This window comes from Eucalyptus grandis, chromosome 6 (assembly GCF_016545825.1).
Source record: "Eucalyptus grandis isolate ANBG69807.140 chromosome 6, ASM1654582v1, whole genome shotgun sequence".
NCBI lineage: Eukaryota > Viridiplantae > Streptophyta > Magnoliopsida > Myrtales > Myrtaceae > Eucalyptus > Eucalyptus grandis.
This window is the reverse complement of record NC_052617.1, coordinates 13,099,415-13,124,156: the sequence shown is the minus strand read 5'-3', so window position 1 is coordinate 13,124,156 and position 24,742 is coordinate 13,099,415. Positions and strand designations below refer to the sequence as shown.

General features: G+C 42.2%; 3 protein-coding genes and 1 pseudogene across 3 annotated transcripts in view; 1 reads left to right on the top strand and 3 right to left on the bottom strand.

The window, feature by feature from the left end:
• Window positions 1–23,704, bottom strand: part of LOC104454739 (probable disease resistance protein At4g27220) — a 60,579-nt gene extending 36,875 nt beyond the window's left edge. The window contains exons 1-3 of the mRNA XM_039314360.1: window positions 23,490–23,704; window positions 22,414–22,492; window positions 21,528–22,007 (exon numbers count right to left, since the gene is read on the bottom strand). Of these exons, the coding sequence (XP_039170294.1) occupies window positions 21,528–22,007; window positions 22,414–22,468 (535 nt within the window). The 5' untranslated portion in view covers window positions 22,469–22,492; window positions 23,490–23,704. The remainder of the gene's footprint in view (window positions 1–21,527; window positions 22,008–22,413; window positions 22,493–23,489) is intronic.
• On the top strand, window positions 1,032–2,899 carry LOC104448449 (transmembrane emp24 domain-containing protein p24beta2). The gene is made up of 4 exons (XM_039315506.1): window positions 1,032–1,221; window positions 1,623–1,809; window positions 1,909–2,016; window positions 2,583–2,899. The coding sequence occupies exons 2-4, from the start codon at window positions 1,623–1,625 to the stop codon at window positions 2,714–2,716; spliced, it is 429 nt and encodes a 142-aa protein (XP_039171440.1). The 5' UTR covers window positions 1,032–1,221; the 3' UTR covers window positions 2,717–2,899.
• LOC108960521 lies at window positions 3,729–6,186 on the bottom strand (annotated as a pseudogene).
• Window positions 16,768–19,315, bottom strand: LOC120294824 (disease resistance protein RPS2-like). Its single transcript, XM_039315505.1, has 2 exons — window positions 18,263–19,315; window positions 16,768–17,008 (listed from the first exon to the last, which is right to left on the bottom strand). Exons 1-2 carry the CDS (start codon window positions 19,233–19,235, stop codon window positions 17,004–17,006), a joined length of 978 nt encoding a protein of 325 aa, XP_039171439.1. The 5' UTR covers window positions 19,236–19,315; the 3' UTR covers window positions 16,768–17,003.
• Window positions 23,705–24,742: the final 1,038 nt, after the last annotated feature.

Genomic DNA, 24,742 nt, shown 5'->3' with positions numbered 1-24,742 from the left:
AATTTTTCATATTTTTAGGTAATATACACTAAGGGGTGTATTTTGTGCAAAGAGGGAATTTTTCTGGATAAAATATGCGAGAAATACAAAAGGGAATATTGTGCGGAGCGTGTATTTCAACGACATATTTAGGGGTATCATGAGCAAGCAAAAAATAAAATATAAAATATATCGCGAAGATACAATTTCTGGGGAAAATATTATGTGGGTTTTACACTCCACGTAGGTGAAATGTAAAACCATTCAAAACTCGACACGTGGAGCCACGTGTAAATGGTGTCAGCGGTTCGAAATTTGCTCTTCTCACTCCTGTGCTCTCTCTCCTGTAGACCTGGCCCACCTATCTGCAGACACGCTCTGACGCTCTCTCTCTTCTGCTCTGAGAAGATATTGGGTACGTCTTATGCTCCAGCGTGTCAAACAAGAAGGCGCTCGGAGGATGACACGTGTTCTCGTGTCAGGCGCCATTTTGAAAAATTTTCGGACGGGAGACGAGGGTTTTTCTTTCTTCGCGCCTCTCTCACCTCTACAGATCGTCTCTCTCCCTGTTCTCCTCTCTCTCCTCTCTATCTCTCTCCCCTCCGCCTCCGCTGGTTGCTTCCATCGCCCCCCACGCCGATGCCAAAGTCGTGCCTCTCTTCCAGCGAAACGCGACGCCGACGGCCTTCCACCTCCGCCTCCGCCGGTTGCCTCCGTCGCCCTCGACTCCGACGCCGACGCAGCCTCCGCCTCCTCCCCGAACCCTACTCGACGCCGACGCCCCTCCGCCGGTTGCCTCGTCGGCGTCGGAGTCCGTCGCCCGACTCCTCCGCCTCCGCCTACGCGCCCGACGCCAACGCATCGAACCACGACGGCGAAAATGGAGGAGAGAGAAACGACGAGCTCGACGGCGCCGGCGACGGCGACGAAGCAGAAGCGCACGCGCTCAGGGTTTTGGACATGGCTCGTCGCGTCGGTTGCGTTCTGGCTCGCCCTCGTCTACCTCCCCGGGAACCTCCGCCTATCCACCCGCCCCGAGGTCGCCACCTCTCACCAGCATTCGCCGCCGTAACGCCGCCTCTCTTCGCTCCGTCGATCGATTCCCGATCCCCGCTCCCCCGCCCCCTCCTCCCTTGAAATCTTGGAGGTTCATTTTCTGATACGATTTCTGGTTTTTCTTGTTTGTGCCGCCTGCAGTTGGCAAAGGCTGGTTGAAGCAGTAAGCGATGTCTCCCTACGCAGGTTCGGCTCCGTTCGATCTCTGTAGGAAGGAAGCTGCTTGTTTGCTTAGTCGCTGTTCCATGCTTTGATCCCTTCCACAGATTCCATGTATCACGAAATCTCGTTAACCTAAAGGAATTACTGTACTCACATGTATTTCTTTTTGTAAAGGATGCTGATTATCTTCCTAAAGGAAATTCTTCATTGAATTTTGTTAACCTTTGGCAGCCTAGATGGCTCGACTAGATCTCGCATATGCATATTTGGTTTTCCTTTTTCATGTTTGTCGGGACATGATTAAGATTGATATCATATATTGATTATTACATTCTTTGATTCTGCCAATAGTTCTCTTATTGATCTTTAATCCTATATAATGACCTAGATAACTGTACGTATTTTGCAACTTTTGAAATTGTCAGATGAAAGGACCTTCTGGTGAACAGATTCAAGATTTTCACGACAAGATCAGTGAGAAATTTGAGTTTGTGGCTCACCATAAGGGTGTTCATCGGTTCTGCTTTACTAACAAGTCTCATTATCATGAAACCATCGACTTTGATGTACACGTTGGCCATTTTACATTCTATGATCAGCATGCAAAGGAAGGTAGGACTCTGCCTTTTTTCTGTTTTCTTGTCTCTTGTACTGACGAACTTTACAGAATATACTGCGTCTCTTTTTTATCTGCTGTGAATGTATCTGCAGAGCATTTCAACCCCTTGTTGGAACATATAGGGAAGCTGGAGGAGGCTCTCTACAACATTCAGTTTGAGCAGCATTGGCTGGAGGCTGAGACTGAACGTCAAGCAATTGGTAAGATATTTTATGTCAAGTCCTCTTGCTAATTATCGCGGTGGATTCCAACCCTGTTTCATCTCTGATGGAAATAACTTTCCTATTCAATGCTGAGTGGACCACTATAGCTTGCTTTGACTCCTGTTATCTCCTAAATCTCAAAGGTTCTCACAACCTCTGTTCTTAAAAGACCTTCAGAAGTAGATGTCTCACAAGACAAGTTAAAAGCTATTTCTAGAGCCTTTGACAAGCTCCTTTTATCCATCTGATTGACGTAACTAATCGGTTATATTGTTTATGATCCTGAAAATAGTAAAACCTTCCTAACTTGGCAGCAGCTGAAAAGGCGGACTTAGAAAACAAAGCAGGCAACAAAAAAGAAGATGCGTGCTTGGTGTACTGGGTTTCAAATGGTCATGGGTTTTGTTTACTTGTGTTATCTGCTAGATGTTTTGAAGTGTGTCTGATCGCCACACGAAATGGAATGGGGATGACCTTGCTAATTAAATATTGTGTTCACTAACAGACGATACATAGATATTGGGTTCAATGAATACTCATTCTATGATGATTTGTGATCGCAGTGAACGACGCAATGAGCAGAAGGGCAGTCCATAAGGCTTTCTTCGAGTCAACAGCACTTATTGGGGCGAGTGTTCTCCAAGTTTACCTGCTCGGCCGCCTTTTTGAGAGGAAGCTTGGTTTCTCTCGAGTTTAACATTGATACTGTCAGATGACGCTAAAGTAATTAGAGATTTTTGTTACCAACGCCAGTCTTCGGTTCTTTCTTTAAATATCCATAGAGACATGTGTAGACAAGGAAACTGTTTACTTTGTGAAAAGGTCATATGATAGATGACCTTGAGGTGAAAAAACAGAATGCGTCTGGCCATGAAGAAAAATTGGGCATTCTACTAGGTTCCATCGTTAAGTTCATGGCAATTACAACTTCTTCCTAACTAGAGTGAAGCTCAAATCAAATTGAAGCAAAGAGAAGGAAAAGATGTGAGGAAGAGAGCTTTGTTTTATTTTGTTGTTTGGTAAGTAGGACAGCCATAGCTCGACAGTTTTGGAATTGCATTTACTGGGATTGGAACCTTGGTCTCATTCTTGAGGTCTTTGGCGGTGATTGTGTAACAGAAGTAGCTTCCGCACCATTAGTAGGGGGATATTAGAGCCATGTCATTCACATAAGTCGTGGGAAAAAGGAAGAGGAAAAAAGCAGAACGTCGATTGATCTTACCAATTTGTGGAATTTTATGGACTACATCAATGATGTATGAATGTGTGGAGTTAATTGACTACATCAATGATCTATGGAAAAAGAGGCCATAGATAAAGCTGGTTCATGACCGCAATCGTCGTTTCACATGCACGAAATTTTGCGAACTCATGTTCTTTGAGGAACGCACGACATCAGAGACATTTTTGTTACTTCCATTGTTGATATAAGACTAACCTTTCCTAAAACAAAGAAGAAGGGCAAGATTGTGCCTTTCTCCTTATGAGATCAGGATTACCAATATTCGAAATTGCCATTTGAACAATCCCTACGCAGAAGATTCGTGGAGATGACCTTTCCCATGTCTAAGGGAGTTGACACCTTAATTCCTATGAAAGAGAAATGACAAACGCATATGGCTATGACTCACGCTGTTCCCCCAACCAGAAACATCCGTTAGCGTGATTGATGACAGAGGAAAGGGTCACAAGCTCGTATCTATAATGTCTTCAACAACGATGGATAACAATAAATTAAACCAGATTGAAAGTAGGCGTAGACATTTCAGACAGATCCAATTCACAACTACAGAAAGCAGACAATTAATAAATTAACAATAGAATTAAGCAGAGGAAGAGAGAAAGAGAGACATAGGCAGAGACAGAGAGAAGCATACTGCTGATAGATTATAGTAAGCATGACGCGTCATTATTTTACTCATCTCCACAAACCCCACATTTACACCACGAGCTATTCCTGCGACAATAACAATGGCTCTAAACTGTTTGTATCTTCTTCAAGTGAACATTCTGGGGCTGCTTTAGCCTAACAACGCGCATCTCTTTTGGAAGCTCCTCGCCAGAGAACCTAGTCAAGATTCTGCTGGGCTCTGAATGCAGCAAAACCATTTCTTTTGCGTGCAACAAAGAATTCACGGTAAGAGAGCGAAGCAGCAAAGGTTGGGAGAATGAAAACAAAATATATAAATAAATAAAATCTACAGCAGCTGACTTGTTCACAGACAATTGCGTCCAACTCAAATTCAATTCCTGCTCGCACTATAAAGGATAATAGCATCTTTCGGATGGTCATTTTGAATGATTCAAATACTAACGAGCAAGTAGTGCCCAACCTGCTTAGTTTTTATGACACTGTCAAATCAATTTCTTTTACCCTATCTGCAAGTTTGAGAGTTCTATTTCCCATTTCTCCATTTTCATCAAGACTAGCATAGCATATAAGAAATTTTAAATTTAATTATTAGACAGATTAACTACTACATAACTGGAACCTTAATAGATTACCGTAGAACAAATGACTGCAATAATTAATGCATCCTACATAAATAAAACAGTTTGTTCCCAGGCTCCTAAGAAACAACTTACCGTTGGAGGTTTGCTCGGATCAACAGAGTGTTTGACTTAAGGGTTGGCCTTTGCTGGAGATTTGGGCTTGCCACCCGTCTTTTTTTCATACCTTGCCTTGTTAAAGATGACAGTAAACCCCTCTGCTGAAGCTGGTTCATTCACATCCCATTCACCAAACTTTGGCAATGGCTGACCCCTTTCCTGTTGGAACAAGAAACAGATTGTTGAATGCACAAAATCTCCACCTCACTTCAGTCTCCACACGAAACATAAATATGGGAATATGGACTAAATAAGGTGCACAATGAAACTTGCCAAGATAACAATTATAAGCAGAACAACTTCTTATTTTCTTAGACCACACGGTGTATATGTTAAAACATCATCTAGAATACTGAGGAGCTCTTTCTTATATTAGACAAATGAAGAAATAGCTATATTGAATAAGCTGCACAGTGCGACGATAAGAATGTTCACAATCAACGATGAAACCAACAGCATCATAACCTGGATCTGAAAGAAGTTAAGATGCCCTAAAGCAGTAGCAATTCTGATTCCAAGAAAAAGCAATATGAGTACCTCTCTCTATAATTAAGAAAAACAATAATGATCATTCGAACGAATAATCTCCAAGGTCTCTATAATTAAGAAAAACAATAATGATCATTCGAACGAATAATCTCCAAGGTCTCTATAATTAAGAAAAACAATAATGATCATTCGAACGAATAATCTCCAAGGTCCATTCACTGCTTCAACGATTCACATACATGGCAGGTTGCTTTAATCCCTTAGAGAAACTGGATAGCATGCAAGTATTTTTTCCTTTTTTTAGAAAGCTATAATCAGATATGATCCTCAGATATGATCCTCAGTCCTATCACATAAATAGGTAGAGGAGTTCGTTTCACCATTCAGGCTTGCCGTGAATGGCGACCCAGATTCAGAATAGACCAGATCATCCTAATTTCTCGGAGGAAAAAAGGTTGAAGCAGTCAAAAAACCATAACTCAAGTGCTTCCTCCGTTCAAAGTAATCACACCACCAGACCCCATTACGCATGATAATCTTCTCCCAAACAGGCTCACCTCAGTCAAAAAAAATTCAAAACCCGGAAAACATGCCAAACTAATCAATCATCTCCCAAAAAATCTACTTCCTCACCCAGATTTTTCCAAAGTGAAAATGCTGAAAAAATGAGATTTCGAGGGAGGGGGGAAGAAAATTGAAGATGGGAGGGATCAAAGCATGGAACAGCAACACACCAGTAAGCAAACAACCAGCTTCCTTCCTACAGAGATCGAACGGAGCCGAACCTGCGTAGGGAGACATCGCTTACTGCTTCAACCAGCCTTTGCCAACTGCAGGCGGCACAAACAAGAAAAACCAGAAATCGTATCAGAAAATGAACCTCCAAGATTTCAAGGGAGGAGGGGGCGGGGGAGCGGGGATCGGGAATCGATCGACGGAGCGAAGAGAGGCGGCGTTACGGCGGCGAATGCTGGTGAGAGGGGTGGCGACCTCGGGGCGGGTGGATAGGCGGAGGTTCCCGGGAGGTAGACGAGGGCGAGCCGGAACGCAACCGACGCGACGAGCCATGTCCCGAACCCCGAGCGCGCGCTTCGCTTCTTCGTCTCCGTCTACGCCGTCGCCGTCGCCGGCGCCGTCGAGCTCGTCGTTTCTCTCTCCTCCATTTTCGCCGTCGTGGTTCGACGCGTTGGCGTCGGGCGCGTAGGCGGAGGGGCGTCGGCATCAGAGAGGGTTAAGGGGAGGAGGCGGAGGTTGCGTCGGCGTCGGAGTCGAGGGTGACGGAGGCAACCGGCGGTGGCGGAGGTGGAGGGCCGTTGGCGTCGCGTTTCGCTGGAAGAGAGGCACGACTTCGGCGTCGGCATCGGCGTCGGCGTGGGGGGCGATGGAAGCAACCAGCGGAGGCGGAGGGGAGAGAGACAGAGAGGAGAGAGAGGAGAACGGGGAGACGGACGATCTGCAGAGGTGAGAGAGGCGCGAAGAAAGAAAAACCCTCGCCTCTCCGTCCGAAAATTTTTCAAAATGGCGCCGACACGAGGACACGTGTCGTCCTTCGAGCACCTTCTTGTTTGACACGCTGGAGCATAAAACGTACCCAATATTTTCTCCCTCTGCTCTCCTCTGCGGACCGTCTCCCTCCTCTCTCTTCTCTACCTCTCTCTCTCCCCGACGGTACTTTCCCTCTGCGCACCTCTCCTTTCTTCACGCCTCTCCTCTCCCTTCCTTCAGTAAATTCAAAATTTCAGGTTCCCTCGTCTTCACTCTCTCCGGCGCTTGTGCTCGTGCTATATTTGGGCCGATGCTGGCCAGGCTCCTGCTCTCGTCGACGTCCAAATATAGCACGAGCACGAGCGCCGGAGAGAACGAAGACGAGGGAACCTGAAATTTTGAATTTACAGAAGGAAGGGAGAGGAGAGGCGTGAAGAAAGGAGAGTTCTGCAGAGGGAAAGTACCGTCAGGGGGAGAGAGAGAGGTAGAGAAGAGAGAGGAGGGAGACGGTCCGCAGAGGAGAGCAGAGGAGAGAGCGTCCCGAGCGTGTCCGCGATAGGTGGGCCAGGTCTACGGGAGAGAGAGCGAGAGGAGTGAGAAGAGCAAATTTCGAACCGCTGACACCATTTACACGTGGCTCCACGTGTCGAGTTTTGAATGGTTTTACATTTCACCTACGTGGAGTGTAAAACCCACCCAATATTTTCTCCAATTTCTGGGCCGATAAAAGACATTCCGTACAAAAAGGACAGGGGGCCTCTCTTTTCTCCAATTTCTGGGCCGATAAAAGACATTCCGTACGAAAAGGACGGGGGCCTCTCTCGGTTTCTAGGTCAAGGAAAAGTCAGAAGGAAAAAGAAAAGAGAAGAAAAGCGACCGGTCTGCGAGAGAGAGATGACTGGTGAGTGACGTGAGAGAGAGAGAGAGAGAGAGAGAGAGAGAGAGAGAGGGGGGCCACCGCGTCGTCTTCTTCGCGAGGGAGAAGCTCGAACGCGCCAGCCGGCTCCATCCGGCCGCCGTGCCGGTACCGTGACGCCGCACACCACCGCACCTCACCACCTCACTAGTCCACTCGCCGCCGCCACGCCGCACCGACGGTCTTATCGCTCCACCTCAGCCCTCGCCGACGCCCGCGGTGCTCCTCGACGCCCGTGCTCGCCGCAACCCAAGACTCGGCATTCCCTGCTCCGGTCGCGACCTCTGCTGTCCTTCCTCGACGCCACCGCCGCTCCACCGACCTCGCCCCGACTCGCCGGGCGGCCCACCGGCCCGCGAGCCTCCTGCTGCCTCTTCCCCATGCCGGTCGTCGCTGCGCCTCCCCGGAGCCGGACTGAGCCGGATCGCAACCCCCCCGCTCCGACGACACCGCTTTGTTGTCCCTGTCTTGTCCGTGCTTGCAGATCTCGGCCGGTGCTACTCCCGTCAGCGACTTGCCGCGATCCGACGCCTTTGCCCGAGCTCGAGCCGAGGCGCTCCGCTCTCTACCTCGGCCTAAGCGAGGCCGCACGCGCCGCTGCTCCTCGCGACGCCACCGCTCGCTGCTGGTCCTCCTTGCCGGAGCTCCGACGACCGGCGATCGACGGTGAAACTCCCTCACCGGGCGACCATCACGTTGCTGCTTTGCTTGGAAGGAAAAAAAAAAAAAAAAAAAAAAAGAAAACAAAAGAAAAATTAGGTAGTTTTTCTTTTACTTATTTATCTCATTTTATTTCTGTTATTTTTGTTATTTTATTTTATTTGCTCTTTTTAGTATAATTATTCCTTGATGCAATGATGAATTATCCACCAAGAAATAGCCTGTGAAATTTGTGATTGTTAGTCCGATTTTCGCACCCGAAATTCGACTCGCAATCACTTTAAAAAATTACTAATCCGATTTCCCGTCTGAGATTCGATTCGCAATTTTATGTAAAATTAGCTAACCCGATCTCATGCACGAGATATGATTCGTCAATTTGGATATCATCTTGCTCGATTTGCTGTTGTGTCACTTAAGTTAAATTTCTTTAAAATAAAAAAAAAAAAAAATAAAAAAACGTAGGCTAGAATTAGGTTTATTTCTTATTTTAGGGTTTGCATGTTTGGAGTAGAAATTTTATTCTGAATTTTATTTAAAATCAAAATCAAAATCAAAATCAAAATCAAATCAATTAATTTAGGTTGCTATTTTTTTTTACTTGGATTGCATTGTTTAATTATTTGGCAATTATTAATTTCGAAATTAATAAACAAAAAAACAAAAACAAAAAAAAATCATCATGCATATGTCATGTAGAGTTAGGGCATCTTTTTGTATGTCATTGCATATTAGGGTAAAATTGCACTTAGTTTAATTCTAGATAATATTTTTCTTAATTTATTATAAGTTTAGGTATTTTCTTAAATAGATTGCACCTTATAATTATTTGGGTTGAGATAATATTTTAGTTTAAATTAGGATTTGGCTTAGCCTAATTCCTAATACAAATTGAATAGGATCTTAATCTAGCTAGATAATTTTCACATTTTATCTAATTCAGAATTTCTTTAAAAAAAACAAAAAATGTCTTAGAATAAATTAGTTTTATTTCATATGATGAATTGCATTCTTTAAGAAAAAAAGAAAAATATCATATGCATGTCATTAGGATTAGATTCATGAAATGAACGTCATTTAAAGATTGTTATTAGGTCAATTTAATTAGAAATTGCATGTCATTAGAATTAGGTCATTTAGTTATATTGCATTGTATATTGCATGATTCTCATTAAGTAAAAACAAAAAAAGAAATTGCGTGTTAATTAGAAATCATATTTAGAGTTGTTGATGTGGATTCTAATCTAATATTGCAGATGCTTTCGTTGCTTTGAGGTAAGTTTTTTTTGCAATTTATTCATTGTTTATCTAGGTGTTAAATTGGTGGATTGCGCACCCGCATGATCACCTCACATGTTAGGGAAATAAATTTAAAATCAATTTAAGTTGCTTGCAAAAATATTTTTGAAAATAAAAGAATGGTAGCGAAAGGGTATTAGAGAAATCTAGTGTAACAAAGTCTTCGTACCCATAGTCTCTAGTTCGTAGGAGTAAGGTAAAACTCCCGTTACTTTACTTGGGTTTCTAATCGACCCACCAAAAATAGATTAGTGACGACTTTTAAATAAAATCTATCTTCATGTTAAGAATCTGAACATAAGTCGCAAATTGACATATGTTTGGGAGAGCCCAAGTTAGGCCTGGCATAACAATCCATTAGCCAAACCTTGGTGGTTCACACCCAAAAATTTGGTCGCGACAGTCAACACCAAGTAAGGCATCCGACATGGTCATTAAACAATAAAAATCATCCATCATATGGTAGGTGACATGTCACCCTCTCATAATGACCAGAGAGGGACATCCTCTCCCATAATAACTAGAGAGAGTATGTCGCTCTCTCATAATGACCGGAGAGGGACATCCTCTCTCCTGATAACTAGAGAGTATTTCGCTCTCAAAGAGGGACTTATCCTCCCTCACAAGAGAGTGACGTACTCTCTGGTAATAACCAGATTTGAATATACTTTTTCAAAACTTTTTAGATTTATATAATATTTGAATTTTTAGCAAGAAAGTAAAAATTCACTATTAAAAAAATCTTAAAAAGAAGAACCTAAAAGTTAACAGATTGTTCATATTACATACCTACCACTATGTAGTGGTTTAGCTGGGACGAAAACAAGAAAATGACTAAACAGGTCATTAACAAAGGAATTGCTTGTGTCCTAGTGATTTTGAGGAGGTGGAATCGTTTCTCATTCGATTTTGCCAGAACAATTTATGGTTCCAAGAATTTCGTGTGGACGAGTTGGTAGTAGCGTTATACAATAAGGATAGATGGTGTGATCAATTGGAAGGCGGCTAGTTGCGTAGCTCAACCAAACCTTGTATTCTATTCTCAATTCTCTCACCTTCTTTACGATAATTCCTCTCTCATTCGCGTGTTAAATAATGAAAAAAGAAGAAGAAAAGAACATTAGATTGCACAGCCATATGCTTATTACGATTTAGTTAGTTAATGATGTGGCAACACATGTGACACTATTTGAGGAAAAATTTTGCCTTGTCGTCCTCTGGGCTTGGAGCTTCTATGGTCCCTCGAGAGATCAATCCATTATAATATTCAAACGCACTTTATCTTAACTTACGAGAGAGCGGGTGGCAGCCAAGGACAAAGCAGGAGTTTTTCTCCTCTAGCTTTAACTCGAGGTGCAAAATATTGATAATTTAGAAATAAAGGATGCAAAGTGACATTTAAATAAAATGGAAGGAGGATGATTTGTATTTTGGTGACTTGAAGACAGATATTAATTAATGAAATGGAGGGGAAGACTAGTTGTTTCAATCTAAGTTTGTCCACTCACTTGCCTAAGAAAAATGTGGCAACTCACAATAGGTTTCTTAGAACCATGGAGAAAAAAAGGATCAAAATAGATGGAAATTAGTGTGCGCTATTTTGTGATTCTTTGCAGTTAAAAACATCAGAAATCCAGGTAAAATATGAAAAAGTGAACGATTCAAGTAGCACCTATTTGTTTCACGTATACTGACATGTATACGTGAAACAATTTGCAACTAGCTTCACGAAGCTATCATGGCTCGGCCGAGCCCATTCAAAAGCCTGCAAGCCTATATTTTCAACTTGGCTCGGTCGGCACTCGGATGACTGCGGTACTTCTTTTTCTTCCCTTATCTACCTCACCACGCCCGCTCGGCCATGCACATGCAAAAGCAGGGTCTAAATCTCTTGTGCGAAAGAGAAATGGAACGATAGGGAACCATACACAAAGAGATCCATGGTACGGTTGACATCCTGCCAGCCGTGCGGAACCCAGCTATGGAGTCGCGTGTCGACAATGGATGAAGAACTTAAAAGGGAAGGGAGGAAAAGGGAAAGAGAGCGAGAAAGTGTGGGAAAATATCGAGAAGAAGGGAGATAGCAAAGGATGAGGAGTTTGTGTCTGTTAACGTTCCACATCCATTTCCCATAATAATAATCCAAAAAGGAAAAGTAAAAATGAATTATCACCATCAAGCAATATGACGTCATTTTATCACGATAACGACACAGCAGTTGCTGAAAAGGCGGAATGTCGCTAATGGCATTTTTCGCATTTGATTGAAGACTTCAACCAATCTTTTGTGCTCCTCATAATTAAATCCATTTTTATTTCAAATCAGGGAAGGCAGAAGGTTAAGATGAAGTCTATCTTCAGGTTCCTACAAGATCAAGAAGATTACCATTAATAGTGGCGTGTACATTAAGACGAGCTATGTGTCACTATTTTAGAATCTCTTCTAGTCTAGAGACTAAAGTCGATCAAGAATTTCTGCATATTTTTTTTTTCTACGACTAACATCAACCTTCTTCGATTTAGCAATCAAAATATACAATTTAAGTTTGACCTAGATGGTTCCGAGGTCATTGATCAAGTCCTACTATCACTCCATTCTATATTTTCTTGGAATTCAATGCGCGATTGTCACAAGACGATTCTTTTGATCGCGAAGGCACTTAGAGTTCTGAATCGCCTAGTCAAGTCTAAGTAAGCCTTGCTCTCACTCACACTCTCGCTGTCACGCCCCGATCCTCGGGCACGCACACATCCTTCTCACTTGGTCGATTTTATAATGCGATATCCCAGGACAAGTATCGCCGACCCTTTAGTTTATTAAGCACATGCGGAAGCAATTAAAATCCCCAGACAATAAAACGATGGGATAGAAAAGCAGGGCCATATTTTTCATATTGAAATTTATAACCAAACTTTTATGCAAAACACAAACCAATTCTTAACTATTCACTTCAAAAGAAATTCTCAAAAGAAGATAGATTCTCAGCCCATCCAGGCCATACTCAAGGCCCCTCTCGGGATTATCTTCTTCTTCCAAAAATCCTTCTCTTTAAGTTTCACCTCCAAGATCTCCTTCCCAGACTTCTCCTCCTCAGCTCCTTATCGGGTCCTGAAATGTTTTTCCCCAAACTGGGATGAGACTACGTCTCAGCGAGTTCTACCCCACTAAGCCCAATTAGTAAACCATTATACTATAGGCTGCCTAAACACGCACAGGGCAGAGGACGTACCTTAGCATCAGATCCCACCTGCAAGTCAGTACAATTCATAATAGGCACCCAAGCAATCATATCACCGATCGAAGCATCGATCAAATCGACCTAGTCAATTACAAGTCAATAAGACCACTCACGGTCATTTCCATTCAGTCAATCAATTCACGACATCAAATCAAAGCAATGATCAATCGATCTAGTCGATTACATGTCAGACGGACCATTCTAGGTAAATTCGATTATTCCATCTCAATCATCAATTACGAACTACGGTCCTCAGATCACATCTTAAGCAAAGGTGGAAGACACAGTCCACCACTCGACAACATTCAATATTTAATGGCTTTACGGTCCCACTCGACCACTTGCAAGATTCAATGGTTTCTCAATGAAATAATTAACCACAACCATTTAGGAATATATCCTAAACTCCACATTCAATTTAATTTGGCACAATTCAAAGCTCAAATAAATAAACAGACTGCACCACTACAATCAGCACGAGATTTCGGTCGTCGGCCATCTAAATCTTAATTTCCGAAAAATAATTAATTATTAATTAATTTCGAAAATTAATTATTAAACATTAAAAATTCCGTTTAGCTCAAAATAAGGCCCAATTAAATAAACGGACTTCACCACGGTCATCAGCATAATTTTCCGGTCACGGGCCATCCCAGTTGAATTTTCGGAAAATAATTAATTAATTAATAAATTTCGAAAATTAAATAATTAGTATTAAAAATTCGATTTAACTCAATTTAAAGCCCAATTAAATAAACGGACTTGACCACGGTCACCAGCATAATTTTCCGGTCACAAACCATCTCCCTTGAATTTTCGGAAAATAAATAATTATTTAATTTAATTCCGAAAATTAATATTTAAATACCCAAAAATCTCACTTAGGCCCGAATTGCCAAATTGAAGCCCAATTAGGGGTTGGAAAATTCCCGAGATACTTCCAATAAATAGTAGACCACGTCTACTTGTTAATTGCACAATCAATTTATCTAAATCACATCACAATTGACTAATAATTGCTAATTTATTCTAATCTAACAACCTAAACATAATTAATTAAAACTAAACCAACCTTAAGCATAATTAGCCAACTAATCCAGGATTAGTGAGATTACTCACCAAATCGCGCGCAAATCGGATCAATCCGACGGCGGCGGCGCGAGGAACAATTCTTCCCAAAGCGGGCCTCGGGTTCGGGGCCGGGAAACGGCCCAAAATGGCCCACGAACAGCTGGATACCCACTCCGTGGGTTTGCTGGTTCGGCCACAAAACAGCAAGAAAGAGAGAGGTTGGGGGCGGCAAGAGGTCGGGAGAGCGGGTGGTGGCTTGGCGAGGCCGAGCGGTGGCCCACGGTGGCCGGAGGTGGCCGGATCGTGGCCGAACAGAGCTGGACAGAGGATGGGCAGCAGCTGGATCGCGCGGGGGAGCACGCCTGGGCGCGAGGGATGGCCGGCGGAACGCGCGGCGTTGTGCGGGCGGCGTCGCGGGCGGTTCGGCTCCGGTGCGGCGGCGGGACGGGCGACGGTGGTCCTCGGCGAGCTGCTGCTCTTCTTTGCTGGTTTTGGTCTGGTTCGCACAAAGAAGAATGAAGAAGAAGAAGAAGGTCACGTGGGGGAGAAGAGAGAGGAGAGAGAAGAAGAGAAAAGGTTGAATGGTCAAAGGGAGAGAGAAAGAGAGAGTTGGCGTGGGGAGGGGCTGTCCGCACGGAAGAAAAGGGGAGAGAAGAGAGAGAGAAAGAGAGAAAAGAAAAAGAAAGAAAAGAAGAGAGAGGGAGAGAAAAGAAATACTAATATAATACCACATGGTATTATTTTTCTTTTCTTTTCTTTTCTTTTCTTTTCTCTTTCCCTTTCTATTTTCTTTTGGTCTTCAGATTTTCTTCCGATAATTTCTTTATTGAAATTTCGGTAGTCACAATAAATTGACGAAATGAGACAGGATCCTAATTATCCAGTCAAATTAAAACCCGAAAATCTGGATGTCACACTCGCACTCAATGAAGAGAATTTCTAGAGAGAGAAAGTAGAGAAAGAAGCTCTAGAGATACTTGTAATACTCAAATGAAGTTGATGACACAAATAGAGAGAGGGCTCCCCTATTTATACAAAAGTCCTCTAATCACAAAACCGTTGGTCTTCTACATTATCTAACGATAGGGATATCAATTCTCGTCTAATCGATTCAATGGTAGAAATGTGCTTAATCGATTGTGAAGGATGTTGACCCTCGTCACATTAGTCAAACGGTGGAGATTGATCTCATCTAATGGTTGAGATCATCAATCCCCGTCGAACTAATCCGAGGGCAAAGAATAAATCCCCTTACAAACTAATGGTCTTGATGAGCCCCTTTGGATTGATGACGTGACGTTCCTTGGTCCGTGACATGATGCGCTTTCGTACAATCGGATTTGTTGCAAACGATATTGAACGCTGCGAATGTATAGATTGCTCATTTGTCTGACTTCATATGTGCTCGTAAAGTTTGTCTTTTGATAATGCAAATTTTGGAATCATTATTACTATGATTTCCAAGAAAGAAAGAACAATGTCATTCCTTGTCTTCATATAAAGGCTATGTCTGAATGAAGACCGCTTAGTCTGTTTTTTCATTACAAACAAGGTTATTTCCCTTCCAGATTCCAAGTTTCCACATTTACGTCGACCGTTCTTTCTTCTATATTCGCATTTAATCCCGTCCCATTCAGCTCAATATCAGCACCAGAAGCTATAGCTTGAAAATAAATCCCCAAGGGTTAACAAAATCAAAGAAACTAACAAACCAGAAGAAAGAACAATCTCCTTGAATGTCCAAAATGGTTACGGTGATGACTTTAATTAAATTTCCTACTTCTTTTTACTACTATCTCTAACAAAAGCAATCCAAATCCACAATCATCAGATTTCACTCTAAATCACCCAAGGCATATGTTGGCAGCAAAAGCCCCTATCGAACGGTCATGTCTCAAAACTGTCCTAAAGTTTACCAGTGATCTTCTAAGAACAAGCTGCAGACTTTCTAAGTATCATTATTTGTACTTGTCCTTTCTGCTTCGTTCCCGTTGCCAATCCAAAGTCTAAATATTTAAGATTCAGAATAGCGCCCAGAAAGTACACTGCCTGTTTTCAGGTCCTTGTGAATGACTTTTTCAGTATAGACTCTTCGTGGATATAGGGAAATCATGCAATTCCCGAGACAATTACACTATTTCAGTGAAGTACCAGCCCATCCTCCGGATGATCCGTTGGTCGATTTAGCAGCTCATTCCCTTTTTGTCTCAAGCATGAAACTCGCGCAGACAAATTATGTCTCGGACACAAAATCAATTTACCAGGCCCTACGCTCTTAGTCCACAAGCTAATCCCCGGTTACCATGGTGTTCACCACATCAACAATAACACAAAAATCAGAATTTCTGATCGTCATCATTCCGTGGGAGATCGCACCAATGGTCATTCCGTCATCATTCCGTCTGCTTCTGCCTTCTTTGCGCAGGCTGGAAATACGCACATGGGGAGATCGCACCGATGGTCAACACTATCATGCACTAAATATTCAAGACTCAACTGAATGAAGCCAGGTCTAGTGGGACGCTCGAAACGTCAAGTCTTTTGACTAAACATTCGCCGTAGATACCATCTGCCCATAAACTCACAAGGGCCCATTATACTTTCCTCAGCCAGAGAGGTACAAACCTCATCGTGCCAAGACGTCCGTGTTTATTTGATTTCGTCAGGTGTCTTCCTATGTGTTCTGAATTTAAGTGCTAGTATTTCCCTGCTAAAACCAGTGGACAAGAATGGGTTTCTGCATGAAAACCTTCTCGAAAGCATTAGTCACAAGTTGGATGCTCAGATGATTTCTAAGACGGTCAACATTGCGGATGCCATTAAAGCGTGTCGAATGAAATAGCCACTAGTCTGCTCCAAACCAAGAACACCTCCCACAGTAGATTGTACTTAAGTAGTAGACCATCAAATTCATATCCAGAACAATTCTATATAAGATTCGTCGTCGGAGGAGGAAGAAGGGGCCCGGGGGGGGGGGGGATGGAAAGATAAATGTTTCACGAGGTAGAATTAAGGGATAATACAAACTGAAGAATCCAGAAACAAGACGTAGTTAACATAGATTATAAAATAAGGCATAAATTAAGCATATGTCATCGTAAGGTTCAGAGGTACTTTAAACATCAATCGAGCAGGATGATGTAGCAATGGCTTTGAGGTTGATGTCCACTGCCATCAGAAGACGATTCATACTCAATGGGATCCACCACGGCTTCATCAGTCTGGGGGCAGAAATATTCTTTTGTTAGTCGCTCGCAAAGTGGGTCCGAAGAACCCAAAATCAGTTGAGAAAGGGAGTGGGAGAGGCGTTTTTCTGTAGTTGGCGAGCAACTGATGCCCAAGGTCCTTTCTCGTACTCATACCCAATATCATTGTGTACCGCATGACTATTCACGAGAAATCTATATACAGATTGCGGTGCATTTTGAGAGAGCTTAGAAAAACTTGAACTCTGGCCAATTCGCTTGTTGACACCTACGCCGATCTTATTTCTGTCCAATATTTGTGCTTCCGAAAGACCAGCCCCCATAGATTTCACAAGGTTCTAGATATAGCTAGCCCCTCATTTATTTCTCTCCTCCAAGAATAATTCAAAGGGATTAGAGGACTTCTTTGATCAAATTAAAGAGAGAATGTAAACAATCTAAAGAAATAAGAGACTCCTCCGGCCAACCTAACCCAATCAAATTAAACATACAGAAATTCAATAAGTTCAAATATGCAATCGGAAATACAAAGTCCATGAAAAGTACTCCCGAAGAATAGTGATCAATTTAAAAAGTAAAAAGGGACTTGAAAGTGCAAATAGAAGTACTGAATGAGGTAAAATAGAAAAGACAACAAAAAGGAAACGTAAAAGGCATTTAACATGCTCTCTGAAACTATCCCAACCAATAAAGTAGAAAATTCCCAATCAAATTCTACTTTTACTAGGCTTTAGCATCCTTCCGACAAGGATGTCATGATGAATTTCAATTTTATTGTACGAGAATTCTGCAGCCACTAATCATTTCTTATCTCTATGTCGTGATCGTTTTGTGACCACAAAAACTGCTCTCTTATAACAGAGGGATTTGCATATCAGCATATGCAAAATTTTGTATACTCAGAATGGCCTGTTTTTAGAAAACCGGTGTAAGAAAATCTTTTAAATCCCCCCCAAAATAAATAAATAAATAAATAAATAAAGAGGGAGAGAGCGAGGACTAGAAGCATTGTTATTTATTCAAAGTTTTTTAAACAACTAAGGTTTAATAATAACATGACTACTATGCTGCACTTCCAAGCTGTAGTGGAATTCACTTATCAGTGTGTAGCACAGGCCTAATTGCTAGTTTCTGAGCAGTTATGAGGTATAACACTCACTATAAAAGTCAGGAATAAAATAAGCAACCCATACTGCGGGAGAACCAATCCGTAGAAGGGACCAAGGGAGATGGAAAGGATAAAAGAAGTAAAATTTGTGCGCGACTTACCAAGAAACTCGATGAAGTGTTCAAGTGTAGAACGGGCAAGGGGATGATCCCACTCCAGCGACTCCCACGTCTGCCGATTTATCCAAATCTCTTGAAGAGAAGGGGGAGGAGAAGGGAGCCCATTGTCAAGCACAGGCAGCTGCAGAGGAATCACCTTCAGTTTTGGACAATTGTCAATAGATATCAACTGGAGGGAATTGCATCTCGTGGTCCCATCGCATATGCTCTTCAGCTCCGGAAGATTACATAGACCAAGGTTCATTAACTTCGGGAAGGAAAAGTGCGTCATTTTGGCAACAGTGTCCATTATCACCTCTATGCCCTTGCAGTCTTTGACTAATATCTCTTGGAGGAAAGGGAGGTGGAGCACCATGTCTTGCGTCAGCAGCACCCTCTTCATGTTGTTGCAACAATTTACTTCAAGATATGTAAGGCAACAAGTGGCTCCGCTCGGCAATGGGCCACGTATTATCTCCTCTAAGTTCTCACAACTCTTCGTTATAATCTCCTTCAGATTTGGAAGGAGAGTGGTCGGCCACTCCCATTCCATCACTCTCTTCATTTCATGACACCCGGACAATTCCAATGATTGCACACTTTCTGGAAGCAGAGCGTAGCCATCACCACTTGTTCCATCTATACTCGCAGCAATATGGTTGCAACTATCAATGAGTAAAGACCTCTCACTCTTCCTCCCACACCAAAGGCTGAAATTTTCTGGTGCACCCATCACGAGCCTGTACTGTTGGCAACTATTTCGCTCGAGAGACCCCACACATGCATTGAACGTTTCCACATTGGAAACAGAACAATGAAGTTCCTCCACCTTCGGTAATTTTACCTCTTCTCCTGCCCTTAGCTTTTTAATCGTGAGATATTGCAAATTCACCAGCTTCCCCAACACTCCCTCCGGTAATGTCTCTATCTCTGTGCCATCTAGGGCGAGGTACCTCAGGTTTGCCAACATCTCCATACCCTCTGGCACTTCTTCAAGACTTTCGCACCCTTTGAGGTCCAACTTTCTTAGGGATCCCAACTTTCCAACATAAGGAATAAAGCATAATGCGAAACAACTTTGCAAGAATAACAGTGCTTCCAAGCTCTCCAACTGGGGAGATGGAGTCCGGTAATTTTCTGATTCCAAAGTGCGGCCTGATCTAGAACCGTCAGCCCCTTTAGATGTATGAAGAAAGATTCATGGATGTCTCCCAAGGTCGAATTGTTATACAAAGACAGCCGCGTCAGTTTAGGGCAATTTGGTGATAGGTTGTATGGCATTTCTTCTATTTTATTGCCTTGTAAAAAGACTTTCTCTAGACGATCAGTCCAGAATACTTCCTCCGGTATTTCTTTCAACCCCATATAGGCCTTAACCATGTGAGTTGTGCTCCGCACTACATGCAATGCCATGTCCCTTGTCAACGGGTGTAGATACCGATGCCCTTTTTCAAGATCCAACAACCCGGCCCCTTCTAATTTATCCAATATATCGTTACCCTGATTGTATAGTCCTTGTCTGGTGGCAATTCCACCTAACAAACCTTCTTCTATAAAAGACTCTATCAAATACTCTCTGTCAGCTTCTGAAAGGAGATTTCCAGAACAAAGCATTGAATGCAGGAAACACTGTTGCACTTGTTCATTACCCAAATTCAAGTAACTAAGCTGCAGACTCTTGAACACGTCAAGCTCCATTCTGGACTCTTCTAAATTTCCCAACATGTCTCTCCAGTCACGCTCTTTCTCTACCCCTCTCATGCGAGTTGCAATCTCAATGATCCCAAGTGGTAGACCACAACACCTATCAAGAAGAGACCTTGCAATTTGTTCAACTTCCCGAGGGAGTTCTCCTGCAAAGCAAAGCGTCTTTAAAAATAACCTCCAAGAATCTTCCATATCGAGAAGCTCTATCTTAATTTGCTTTTGACAAAGCATCATACGACACACATCTGGTGATCGAGTTGTCACTATCAACTTTAGTTTGCCCGTTTCAACTGGAATACCCACATCCTTAACTTCAAAGGGCTTCCAAAGGCCATCTAAAATTAGGATGCATCCCTTCTTTGAATTCAGATGTCCATACAATAGGCCCACCCTTCTCTTCACATCCTTCTCATTTGAAAGATTGTCTAGTCCAACCGCATTGGCAATCTCTTCTTGTAGCGCATAAACACTAAAATCCTGAGGTACAGCAATCCAGAATACATATGACGGAAGATAAGCAAGTAGACTAATATAGACATGCTTCAAAATGGCCATCTTGCCCACTCCACCCATACCATAAACACCGAGTATGAAAGACTCATTCCGCAATATAGTGAAAAACATCTCATTCACCTTCCGTCGAGTTTCTTTGCCTAATAATTTTTCTATTGTCAACAAGGGAGATGTTTCCCTAAATCTAAGTGCCATCGCCTCTTGCCGAAATCTTCCTGGAACCAGAAGAATCTGTTCAACTTCTTTTCTCAACCCTTCCACCTCTGCTACTTTCTCCGGTGGAAAAGATATTCCTTCTCTAATTGCCCGCACTACACTCCCATATTGCTCTTCTATCCTCATCCACTTTGACTTTAGCTTGTTCATGTCTGCTTGGCGACTACTGATGAGTTCTTCCAGCTTTCTTTTGAGAGACATCATATTCGCGTCGGCAAGCCCACGGGTACCTCGTTGACTCTTAGCCAGTCCAAGATGCGGTCTCGCACCTAAACACAATTATAAGTGAAAATTCAGTATTGGGTACTCCTTAGATATATTTTATAGGTATGTTACACTCATGGAAATAAAAAAAGTGTAACTTTGTATTCACTTTTTCGAACAAAAATATTACATGCAACATTCGATACAATAATTAATATGTATTGTAGCCATTGATGTCACGATAGTGAAATACTGGCGACTCCATATCATGAGCTCTTCATTAGAAAAGAATTGATTTAAAATTAAAAGTCGTGGGAATTATCTTTCATAAATAATTTAACCATATAAGCCAATGCTCATGTAGAAGATCGGAGGGGACAGGGAGAGCCATGGCTTTTCAAGATTTGAATGCCACACTTCAAAACATTTGTCTTTTCGTTTTCAAAGATCTAGTAATTATCAATGGCCGACTCTAAAACTCCTCTTGTCCTATTAATTCCTGACCATTTTCAGTTTCTCTATACCTGTATCACTTTTCTTAGGTGAAGATTAGAAGACAAATAAGGCGGCCTGCACAAGCTTCAACGTATGCCAAATTTAGAGATGAAATTTAGAGATGCACACATACCATGTGGAACCTCTGTATTGAGTTCTCCCTCTTTGGCATTCCGCAGGCGTGGTATGTTGGTTAAAGCAGCAACAGACTGATTGGGAAAATTCGTCTCAGCCGATGGAAGAAAGGTTGACAAACCTGCACCATAGCTCAGGTACGGCATGGCAACAAATGAAGTCTTACACCGAGCAACTTCACTGCCCGCAGTCAAGGGCTGATGCGAACTCTGTGTAAGGTTGGATGAACCTTCTTCATTGCCTTGTCTCTTGCTCGATTCCACTGCTCTTTCATCCTGCAGCACCTCTGGTGCTTCTGGTCTCACTCGGTCATTCAAGACCTTACAGCCAAGAATTCCACATCCTCCTACCCCAGCAAACTGCGCCTTGATCCTCTTCATGTCTCCAACGTACTCATTCCCGCAGAAGTTACACTTCCGCTTGTTATTAGGCAGAACCTCAACAACTGAAAGTGGATCCAATGCTCTCGGCATTTCCCCTGCATCCCACGAAAGGGTAAACGGATGGAGGCTTTCTTATATAAAGTACACGGGAGACAGATTTCAAACTGGGCTCTTCAGATTGAAAACCATAATTTGCTTCTGTTTTAAAAAAGCAAATGCTCTTTATGTAGGTGATCTGAGGGGATAGAGAGCCATTGCTTTTCAAAATTTAAATTTCATACTTAAGGATTATTGTTCTGACCATTTTCAAAGATCTATTAATCGTCAATGACCAACTCTTAAGCTCCTCTCTTCCTATTAGTTCATGTTTATTTTGTATTTTTCTATAACTATCAGAAATCTGAGGTCCTGCCTATACCCCTATTATTAGGTGAAGATTAGAAGACAAATTAAGCATCCTGCACGAGCTTTTACAAAAGCGGAATTGGGAGATGCACATACCTTGGGGAACCTCTGTATTGGGTTCTTCCTCTTCTGCATTCAGTGGGCGTGGCATGTTAGACAAATCCTCTGCATTGGGTTATTCAGTGGGCATGGCATGTCAGACAAATCAACAACAATTTATTAGGCAGAAACTCAACAAGCTCCCATAATTTAAATGTCGCACTCGGCATTTCGCCTGTAACCCACAGAAGAGTGAACAGATATGTTTCAAGTGACTGGGTACCAACAAGCAAGACCCTGGGAACTTCTTTTGAAAAGACAGGAAACAATCCTCAAATTTTGCTCTTCAGATTAAAAGCTATTGTTCTGTCGTTTGCTTCTTATACACAAGCCCGGCTTAGTTTTTCTGTGAATGACTCGGATGCAGCAAATTGTTCTACCAACTCAAAATTTCAGCCTATATGAACCTATATGTGAAATCATAGATTCATAATGAAAAAATGGGACACGGAATTGGAGATTTGTAAGGAAAAAAGATTTGGTGAAGTGAGCATGAAGAGTGAAATTTTGAGTCAAGCTCACCAAAACCCAACGTAATTGTCCAATTTGCTGCTACATCTAAGATTCTCTCTCAACATTATTTCGTGGCCCCGGCTCAGCTGCACCCTCAAGTTCTTCAATTTGCTTGATTTCTATTAATGCCAATCAATTGTAACGATGGACGGTAAACTATCCAGTTTGCCCGCATCTAGTATGGCTTGGCTTGACCAAAGGCTTTCGACCTCAGTTGGAGTTGAGAACGATTGAAGTGGAAGCCATCAGTCAAGCCAATTATGTAACTTGGCGTTGATAAACCAATAAAAATCTTCGCTCTTTGCTCAACGGGAACAGTAATTATCTTATTTGATAGAGAACGCCTTCCGGGAAAAAGCTCCAGACACAAGACCAGACATTATTATTGCTTTTTTCTGTTCCATATTTGGCCGATTAAACGATTTAAGTGTCTTATGTTTCTTACAGATATAAAAGATCTGGAAATTTAAGTAGAAAAATCCTATAATAGAGCGTCACGAGTTGCAACAGAAAATTCAGACAGGCATGCAATTGCATAACGAGGCCAAAAGACAACGTACAATGAGGAGGACTGAAGTTCCGGTCCAGTTGCTAATCTCTGGCGTCGATACTTCAGCCCCTGATCACACGCCCTCGACTCCGGTTACAGCAAAATTTCCATGGCCCGGCTTCAACTGCCCGCTCGAGTTCTTCTCCCTCGATCTCGATCTCGTTCACATGGAAATTTGGAGAGGTGGGATACGGCGAGAGGAAATAAGGAAGAGGCAAGATGAGAGGAGGAAGAAATCACAGTGGCTTACAGGTTACGTTTGGTCGTTCGAATTTCTACTAGGTATAAAAAACCCTAAAATTTTCGCACTCAGCACATCTGCACCGTTCGTTTTCAAAGGAGCACAGACCATCATTGGATTATGTAAATTACCCCCCCCCCTCCCCCCGCGAAAAGAAAGAGCACCAAACACAAAAATAAAAAATAAAAAAAAAATTTCCGTTCAAAATTTCCGAAAATTGATTCCATTAAAAAAACCATCCGTTGTTCCCAAATCATTGACCAGAATTACTAATCCTCAAAAGGACGAAATTTGCATTTAATTTTACTTCTTTTTTTTTCTATATGAAAAATTACTCGAGATGCATAAAAAAAAAAAACTAATTATCTCATGATTGCTTGACTTGCATCTATTATAGGAAAGTACAATTATCACGACCCTCGCCATGGGTAAAATGCTAAATGTTCTCATGATATGAGTTAACATATGGCCATGGGAACACGAACGATTTCTCTTGCAAGATGACGCTTATGCTTGGCTATGATTCACCCGAGCCCTATCAATCGCAAATCGTTTCCCAGTCAATCATGAACATAAGATTTTATTCATAAGTTGCCACTAACCCATAATACGTCGATTTAAGGAAAATTAAATTGCGCCAGGTTATTTTATTTCTTCAAGCCAGAATTTTCAAGTGGGGACTTGGAAATAGGGGATACATATCAAAGAAAGTTTTAACTTTTGGAATTAGGGTATGTGTTTTTCTTTGATACATTGTGATTAGTATCAATGGGAAATTACTTCAAGGTGTGTAAAGAGAGGGATTCAAACCCTTGGTAAACAAAAGCTTACATAGTATTACCAATGTTATGCCTTGAACTCATTGGCCATCTTTCATACATAATGATATGTCTCAACAGCTGAAGGAATACTTAATCATTCATTTGGTACTTTTCTATTCACATCGGAAATATATCACATCACAGCAAAATGAGGTTTCGTAGTTTAACAAATCTTCGAATTATTTGATGGGATACTTAGTA